Source organism: Mandrillus leucophaeus, unplaced genomic scaffold, assembly GCF_000951045.1.
Source record: "Mandrillus leucophaeus isolate KB7577 unplaced genomic scaffold, Mleu.le_1.0 Scaffold33, whole genome shotgun sequence".
In the NCBI taxonomy this organism is placed as follows: Eukaryota; Metazoa; Chordata; class Mammalia; order Primates; family Cercopithecidae; genus Mandrillus; species Mandrillus leucophaeus.
The window spans coordinates 7,348,993-7,358,501 of record NW_012103476.1 but is presented as its reverse complement, the minus strand read 5'-3'; the positions used below and the strand labels follow the sequence as shown (position 1 = coordinate 7,358,501).

Here is a 9,509-nt window from a genome sequence, read left to right as displayed (position 1 = left end):
TATATATACTGGAACTATTTATTTTCTAATTTCTTGAAACCGTATGCAGGAAACTTGAGGATGGGGTATCTGAGAGGCATAGGAGTTAGGAAGGCTGGAAAGGAGACTTATTTCTTGTTTTATAAACTTGCTGCTCTGTTTGAATTTACCCTAAGCATATATTATTCTTAGTTAGACATATAAGAAAATGTGTTTAACAATGTGTTTAACAATTAATTCATTTTTATCTTTGGTTTTGTCCATAGTATGTATTTAGCAAGTTTCACAATGTGAAGAAAGCGAAGAGTAAAAACAGCGGGTGACTGCATTGACAAAATGAAAGCAAGCAAATTGGATAAACCTAGCATAAAGAAGACAGACCAGGTTATGCATTTTTACTCCTTACAAATATAAAGACAAGCCCATCCTAAATTATCCCCGTAGAAAATTTCGACAGCTACAACAAAACAGAAAACCCAACAAAACAAATAAAAATTTGATGCTGATGACATGCGATAAAGAAAAGCAGAGCTCTCCAGTAAGAAACAAAATTCCTGTCTGTTAAGTTTACAAGGATTCTTCCTTAGGACTTTCTGAGCCAAGACAATGGACAGCTAAGAGGGCAGCTCTTGAAATACTTTCACAGGATTTACTTCTCTGCTCATAAAATGTAGGAACAATTCAAACTGGAGAGCATTTCCTACCCATTCACTGGCCTAAAGATTCATAGAGTAGGGTTTTGTGTTCCTGTCAGCAGGCATTTATTTGAGCACAAAATCATCCATCCTCTCTCTCTCTCCTTCTCTCTCTCTCTCTCTTTCCCCCCACACCCCATGCACGCATACACTCATACCCTTTGGAACATAGAAGGCCACTCTTCTGAACATCAAATCCAGTAAAATGACCATTCTAACGATGACAACTCAGGGAAACTCTGGAAACACTGGAAACAAATACTGAAAATAAACTTACATGTGGGAAAGAGAAAAACATTGAAACAAGGTCTATATAGTAACCAAAAGAGCTACTGTTTCATGTTTATAGGTTGGGAACTGAACAGAAAGTTGAAAATGCAGCATATATGATTTTTAAAAATTTCCTTAAAAACCAAAGAGCCTTTTTTTTTTAAAAATTCCTGATCAGATTTAATTAACTACATTTCAAATACAGTCATGCACCACATAATGACATTTTGGTCAACAATGAACTATATCAGTGGTCCCACAGATTATAATGGAGCTGAAAAATTCTTATTATCTAGTGATGCTATAACGCCTGTACTGCTGTAACACACGAACTTTATTGTTTTATAAATTTAGGGTAGCCTAAGTGTATAGTGTTGATAAAGTCTACAGTAGTATACAATAACGTCCCAGGCCTTCACCTTCACTCATTACTCACTCACTGACTCACTCAGAGCAACTTGCAGTCCTACAAGCTCCATTCATGGTATGTGCCTATACAGGTGTACCATTGATCTTTTATGCTGTTTTTACTGTACCTTTTCCATGTTTAGATATGTTTAGGTATTGCCTACAGTATCCAGTATAGTAACATGCTGTATAGGTTTGTAGCTTAGGAGCAACAGGCTACACCATATAGCCTTGGTGTGCAGCAGGCTCTACCACAGAGTGTAAGTACACTCTATGATGTTCACACAATAACAAAATCACCTAACGACACATTTCTCAGAACATATCACATCACTAGGTGACAGCTGTAAAAAGCAATTGTCAGTGGTTAAATGCGTATGTGTAATTATGTGAGTATATTTACCGATAAACTATATAAAATAAGTACTTACATAAGCAATTGCCTGGACTACTCCAATAACTTTTAACTAGTTTCCCCAGTTTGACTCCCCCCACCCCAATCTTTCCATTCACCATACTCCATCCAATGCATTCTCTTTAAAATGCAAATCAAACTGATACTCAATGTCAAAAGGCTTCAATGGCTTCTCCAGTTTACTAAGTGTGCTATACATGTAATTCTTCCTAAATCTCTATGAGGTAAGCACTCTTACTGGGATTATCACCAACGCTGATGAGTAAACTGACATATATACAGGTGTTAACCTGTATAAGATCACACAGCTGGTAAGAGCACAGAGTGCAGCATTGGAGTGCATGTTCTTTACCACCATACTATGCAATTTGAAAAACAACTCATAAAAAATATAGCTTTAGGCTGGGTGCGGTGGCTCACGACTGTAATCCCAGTACTTTGGGAGGCTGAGGCAGGAAGATCATCTGAGGTCAGGAGATCAAGACCAGCCTGGCCAACATGGCGAAACCCAGTCTCTACTAAAAATACAAAAGTTAGCTAGGCGTGGTGGTGGGCGCCTGTAATCCCAGCTACTCAGGATGCTGAGGCTGGAGAATTGCTTGAATCTGGCAGGTGGAGGTTGTGGTGAGCTGAGATTGTACGTCTGCACTCCAACCTGGGTGACAGAGCGAGATTCTATCTCAAATAAAACAAACAAACAAACAAAACTAAAAAACCAACCAGCTTTATATCACTATGAGCTATACTTTAAAAGTTATGGTGACTTCACAGAATCTAGAATATTCTTGGCTACAACACTGAAAACACTGTTTTAGCTGCTGTGAGAGACAGAATAATAGCCCCACAAAGATGTCCACATCCTACTCCCCAGAACTGTAAATATCTTACTTTACATGGTAAATAGGAATTGAAGTTGTAGATGGATGAAAGTTGCTAACCAGCTGACTTTGAAATGGGTAAATTATCCAGAGTTACTCAGGTGACCCCAAGGTCAGGTGAGACAAGGGTCCTGATGAGTGGAAGGAAGCAGAAGACAGAGAACTAGAGAGATGGCAGCCTGGCATCACACGCTTAGAAGCTGGTGGGACAGAGTTGTGAATGGGGAGCCTCCAGAAGCTGAAAAAGCCATGGAAACAGATTCTGCTCTAGAACCTCCAGAAGGAATGCTCTACGCCGATACCTTGATTTTGTTTTATTTTATTTATGTATTTATGTATTTATTTACTTTTTGAGATGGAGTCTTGCACTGTTGCCCAGGCTGGAGTGCAGTGGCGTGATCTCGGCTCACTGCAAGCTCTGCCTCCTGGGTTCACACCATTCTCCTGCCTCAGCCTCCTGAGTAGATGGGACTACAGGTGCCCGCCACCACGCCCAGCTAATTTTTTGTACTTTTAGTACAGATGCGGTTTCACCGTGTTAGCCAGGATGGTCTCGATCTCCTGACCTTCTGGTCCGCCTGCCTTGGCCTCCCAAAGTGCTGGGATTACAGGCATGAGCCACCGCGCCCGGCCAATACCTTGATTTTAGCCCAGTGAGACCTGTTTCAGACTTCTGACCTCTAGAACTTTAAGACAATACATTTGTATTGTTCTGTCTGTGGTCATATGTTTCACAGCAATAGAAAAGTAATGCGGTTGGATTGCTTTTTCTGAGTTCTAGCCTTGTTAACACTAATACCGTCCAAGAAAACAGCCCTTGGTTTTAAGTTTTCTTTTGCTGCTTTTGCCAAAGGAACCACCTGACCCATGTTCTGATTCCTCTTTTCCATCCTCACTATCATCTTCCTCAAAACATCAATCTAGCTAGAGGGGTATACTGGAGTATTGACTCAGCAGTGTTATTACTATGTTGCGTGGAATGAAAAAATATTATTTTAAGTAATGGCCTTTATAGCTTCCTGGTGGTCTGACTTCAATAAAGCTAGCAGCTCTTACCTCTGTATTCTAATACATCTTCTCTACAGAGAAGGCCCACAGGAGGAAACCAATGCAATGGAAACCATGGGTGGTGAACATCCGTAAGCTCCCGTGGGCTTCTCTCATTAAACTGCGCATGTGGGAGGATAAATGAGTGTTCTCAGTTGTAGCGAAGTCACTGTGCTCAGGCTGAAGTTTTTGTTTTTGACTTCATTCTTTTTAATATAATTTCCTTCATAGTCTTGAAATGGTTGTTAAATCCACCTACAAGCCCATTTTAACGTTTCTGTTCATCAGATAATTGAGACTATGCCAGCATGGAACCACTTCTCCCCAGCAAATTGATTATGACAGTTGCTTCTTAACAATAGATACAAGGGCAGAATTTTCCTAGTACCAGTTCCCTGGAGTGCTGCTTTGGGTCAGTTCTGGCAAAAAGGCAGAACCTTGTGCTTTTACAAAAGATTCAGACCTCTCTCTCCTACCACAATCTTTATCAGTTGATGAGAGATTAGACTCAGGCTAAGCGCCTGGATCAGGTCCCAGTCCAGATCTGAGGACCAGCTGCTACTGGCTAGGTAGATCACTCACAATCAGTTCCTTGGCTCTGAGAGACCCCAAAAGGTATGACAACACCCCACCAAATACGGAATACTCATTCCTATTATTTTTTGAGATATCAGCTTAAATGATGCCTCAGAGAAATCTGACACCCTACCTACTTAACATGAAGTTAGAGCTTCATGATTTATATTGCAATCAGTTCAATCTATACACTTCTTTTACCTACCCTACCTCATCCCCATTCCATCTACTATGGTTTATGTCCCCCCACATTCATATGTTGAAATCTAATCATCAGTGTGATGGTATTAGGAGTTGAAGGCTTTGGACTGTGATCTGGTCATGAGAACAAGTGCCCTTACAAAGAGACGTCAGAGCTGCCTTGCCTCTTTCACCATGGGAGGTCACCCTGAGAAGGCTCCATCTATGAACCAGAAAGTGGGCCCTTGCCTGATACTGAATTTGCTAGTATCTTGAATGTGAACTTCTCGGCCTCCAGAGTTGTGAGAAATAAATGTTGTTTATAAGCTACTCAGTTTATGGTATTTTGTTACAGCAGCCTGAATGGACTGAGACACCACAGAATCAACAGGCATATATTTATACCTACTATTAACCAGGAACTTCACTCAGCACTGGACATACAGTGGTGAGCAAACATCAAGAAATTCTTTTCCTAATGGAGTGGGAAAGAAAAATGTAATTCAACTAAACACACACAAATGTCCATGTATCAACAGTGATACTGACCTCATCATTTAAGAACAGCAACAAAAAAGCAATCCTTCAGACTACTAAGAAAGATATAAAGAATGCTCATAAACAACAGGAAAAAAAGGAAGGAAGGGAGTAAGCATGATATTGTATATGAGAGGAGTGACCAAAAGAGTGGCACAGTTACATCTGGGAAGAATATTAAGAAGATGAATCTGTAACAACAGTATTAGAAATCCACTAAGTCTTTAATAAATAAAATAGTATTGAATTATAACCCAAAGTATAAAACAAATATGTATCAGCCCATACTGATAGAAAAACACATGATTAAATAAATAAATGAAGGGAAGAGAGAGACACATCTCCCATGCAGAAGAGCTCCAAATAATTTATGAAGACACTCCGCCTGCAAGGAGATGGAGCATAACTCTCCTTTCTGAAGAAGTGTAGGTTGCATGTAGTGACTTCCTTCCAGAAAATCTAGTATGGAAATGAAGATAAAAGGGTAGGTAATCTGTGGAGGAAACTGGTATGCACTACATTATGAGTAGGATTACAGGCGATCAAGGTTCACATGAACAGCAGTAAGTCATGTGTACAGTATGTTCCCTGGAGATAATGTGATGAAAATGTCCCTTTACCTTGGTCCCTTACCACTTTCTGATCTTCCACCAAAAACCCTATAACCCCAGACTAGTTATGAAAAACATGTCAGAGAAACACCAATTGGCGGTTGTTGTACCAGATACTTGACCAGTACTTCTCAAACCCATTATAGCAAGAGAAAACAAGGGAAGCCTGAGAAACTGTTACAACCAAGAAGAACCTAAGGAATCATGACAACTAAATGTAATATGGTAGCCTGGATGGCATCCTGGAATAGAAAAGGCATTAGGTAAGAATGAAGGAAATTTGAATAAAGTGTACCATACTAATGTAAGTTATTAACAGTACGGGAAACTGGGTGTAGAGTATATGAGAACTCTCTATACTAGTTTTGGAATTTTTATCTAAATCCAAACTGTTCTAAAATTGTTTTAAACATTAAAAAAACCCACACACAAATAAAATACTCTTGCAATGCCAGATCTTTTGGTGTCTCAGGAACAATATAGAAAAGTCCCCGCAACACTTCCAAATTTATCCCCTGTAGGAATCAAGTTTAGCAGAGCAAATGTGTTATATTTACCTAAAGCTTGAAAAGAGGTCACTCAGCCCCATTCATTTATGCTTTTGCTTGCCTCTTGGTTGTTTCTCCATTACGATTTCGAACTTGGGGTGTATTGTTTCTATGTTGGTGAGTCAATAGGAATAGCAGAGCAGATACGATTTTCTGTTTTTATTTAGTGACAATTCTACACTAACAGGCACACTCTTTTCTATTTGAAATTTAGGATTTCAGCAGAATACATAACTTTCTCAGTTGTTCTGTTACAATTTGTCCAACCTACCTCTCTGTTGCCTTTTAGCATGAGTGCATTTTTTTCTTCTGTGTGTTCCGTATAATACCAACTGATATTTCAAAATTGCACAAGGGTTTCATTGTGAAACTTTGGCTTTCTGGTTTGACTTTATATAATATTGGTCAGCACATGTCCCTTCCCTGAGACAATGTGTACCTTCCTCCTCCACAAAGGGACGTGGCTCACATCACTTGAGCTGTGCGATGATCATTTGGGCAGCGAGGGCGTGAGAAAATATCATTGTATTGTGGTACTAGACACTCCCCGCAGGTTAAGTATTATAAGTATTACTTTACCGGAACAAGAATAGCAATAGTAACTCATTTTACAAAAGAAAGAGAGACAGACAGACAGAAAGAAAGAAAAGAAAGAAAGAAAGAAAAAGAAAGAAAGAAAAAGAAAGAAAGAAAGAAAAGAAAAGAAAAGGAAGGAAGGGAAAAAAGCAAAACAAAAAAGGTAGGAGAAAAAAGAAAAAGCAAAAGTCAAACTGCATTGCTTAAGGTCTATTGTAATTTCCTCCATTTTCCTAAAAAGTTAACGCGAAGGAAAAAAAAATAACGGCAACGTTCCCAGGATTTTAAATCTCATGAGCCCAGAATCCGTGACAATCCTGTTTAAAATCATCCGGCGAAATTGGCTTTGGGACGTCTCCCCAGCTACTGGATCATGTGGTTTTTGAATCTTTCTAACAATCGTCCCGTTGGATGTCCCCTGAGGACACAGCAGCTGGCTAGAGTCCCCAGACCAGACTTCTCTAACCGAATGTAGATGTGCAGGTGGAGAGGATAAAAGTAATTCTGGCTCAGCAGCCACGAATTCCCCCCATCTCCGCCCCACAAGTGCTTTGCATATCGCAAGCTCAGCCGGGACGCTACAGAGCCCAGACCACGCGGACGCTGCCCCCTCCCCGGGGACTCAAAGTGTGGCCGGCGCCCGCCTCCCAGTGATGCCATCTTTCTTGGGATCTTAGCATCTTACCAGTGGGTAGTGAGTTTTGCATTCGAATCACGTCCCTCTGTCTGAAAACTTACCCCAACTTTACAAACAGATGAGAACCTGCTAGTGGGAACCCTTAATTTTCTGTATTTAGAACCGACAAAATCAGACGCAATTTACAAGAAACCCATGACCTCGCGCTCCCTTGCTCCCAGCGTCCGCCCGCGGGCACCCTGGGTTTCCCGCTCGCTGGGGCGCAAGGTCAGACGCCCGCGGCGACCTCGGCCCAGAGCCGCCCAGACACCTTCCGCGAGCGCCCCGTGGGGGGCTGGAGGGTGGGGGCAGGCTGGTCCAGGCAGGAAGGGTAGAGGAACCCGAGCAACTTACAGCCCAGGGCGACCACCAGGTAGCGCAGCAGCAGCAGGAGGAGGCGGTGGCGGCTCCTCCTCGCCATCTTCCCGGGGTGGTAGCCGGCTGCTCCGAGGAGGTCGAGGGTCCCGGCGGCAGGAGCGTAGGAGGCCGGGGGCCCTTGAACTTCTAGGGCGGGAGAGGAGCAGAGTCGGAAGGGGAGGAAGAGGAGGGACGGCTCTAGATGGGATGTCAATTTCCCCCTCCCCGGGGCGCCTTCTCAGCTGGCTGCCAAGAGGCGGGTCCTCCAGCCCAGGGATGGGGGTCTGTTCTTTTTTGCGGGGGGTGAGGGTGGGGGCTAGAGGGCGTGAAAACCAGGCGAGGCGTCCGCCGGGTCCTAACAAGGGGGGCAGCAGGAGGAGAGCAGCGCCCGGGAAAGCCCCGGCGGGTCGTCCCTCCGCCCCCACGCCTCTGGGATTGATCGGCTTTGTGTCTGGTCCGCGCGGGGCTGCCAGCTGTCCCCAGGGCGAGGAGCCGGGGGCGGGAGGCGTGGGCAGGCTGGGGGTGGGGGGATTGGGTGTCTCGGGGACGCGGATGTATGCGGGTGGGGAAACGCCTCCTGTTTTGCCCCAACTCCTTTCTTCCCTCCTTGGCTCAAAACTTCTTTTTGGCTTTTCAGCCTAGGGGTGGAGATATTTGGAAAATTTCTGCCCAACGGGCGAAGCTGAGGGGGTGGCGCTCTGAGGAGATGGGGTTCGCGGGCTCCGCCTCGGACTGGAGAAAAAAAAAAAAAAAGCAACCAAGCCTTGTGCTGGAAGTCAGGTCTCAGATTTTAGCACAGCCTTGTTCTCTTCTCAGTTTAAGCTTTTTGCTCCTTGGAGATTTGAGGTGCATTCGTTTCGTGTTCTCTGCTTTTTTTTTTCAGTGTCAGAGTTGGAAGTTCATCTAATGGTGTGAAATATTTATCATGTTTCTTTCAAGTTACATAACTGCTGCTTGTGGAGTTTTCCACGTGTTAAAACTCTACAGCTGCCCTTTGTCAGGTTTATTTTTGGTCTACTGTGCTTTTAAAAGGGAAACCCATTATGAATGCTCTGTTGCGTGCTTTAAAATTGTGCCGCGCTTATATTGGATGCACGTACACTAGCAATTTTTATATTTGTTCCTAGCGACCAAAAATGTCTGGTGTATTCAAGAGTATTTGGTAAGTCTGGAAAAAGGCCATTCCCAGGAGAAGAAATTAGTATACATCAGTTTTTTTGTTTTGTTTTGTTTTTGTTTTTTTGTTTTTGTTTTTGTTTTTTCTTAAGGTTGAATAATGGATGAAGTTCTGTATAGAAGATAGTTGATTTAGTGGTGTATATATAAGGAATTCAGCTAGCTCAGTGGACAAAGGCGACCAGAGTTTAGCTGTGCGGAACTGTGAGGAATGAGGCATCCTTGCTGTTGCCATGGTGACAGTGATGAAAACTTACTACCCAGGGAGGGGGTGGGAGGAGAGGACCCAGGGGGCCCAGAAAGGAAAGTCAAAATGGCAAAATGTTAAAACTCTTACTCCAGTCAAGCAAGGAGAAGGGGCACAGATTTAACAACAGCTTATGCCAGTTTTTCTGGGCAGTAATGAGAAAGATTTGATGCTTAAAAAGAAAAGTTGTTGGCATCTTCTTTTTGCTAATTCTTGCTACAACTGTATGTCTCTTTTACTCCCCCCTAAAAATATACACAAAAATGTCATACTTAAAAAAGTTCTATGCAATCCTATGTGAGTAACTGACTAAGTTATTTATTTGCCGCCCAG

General features: G+C 42.7%; 1 protein-coding gene across 3 annotated transcripts in view; it reads right to left on the bottom strand.

Annotated features, from left to right (window-relative positions):
* The window catches only part of JAM2 (junctional adhesion molecule 2), an 85,108-nt gene extending 76,742 nt beyond the window's left edge, over positions 1 to 8,366 (bottom strand). For all 3 annotated transcript variants that reach the window (XM_011988414.1, XM_011988415.1, XM_011988413.1), the window contains exon 1: positions 7,751 to 8,366. In XM_011988414.1, the coding sequence (XP_011843804.1) occupies positions 7,751 to 7,817 (67 nt within the window). In that variant the 5' untranslated portion in view covers positions 7,818 to 8,366. The remainder of the gene's footprint in view (positions 1 to 7,750) is intronic.
* Positions 8,367 to 9,509: the final 1,143 nt, after the last annotated feature.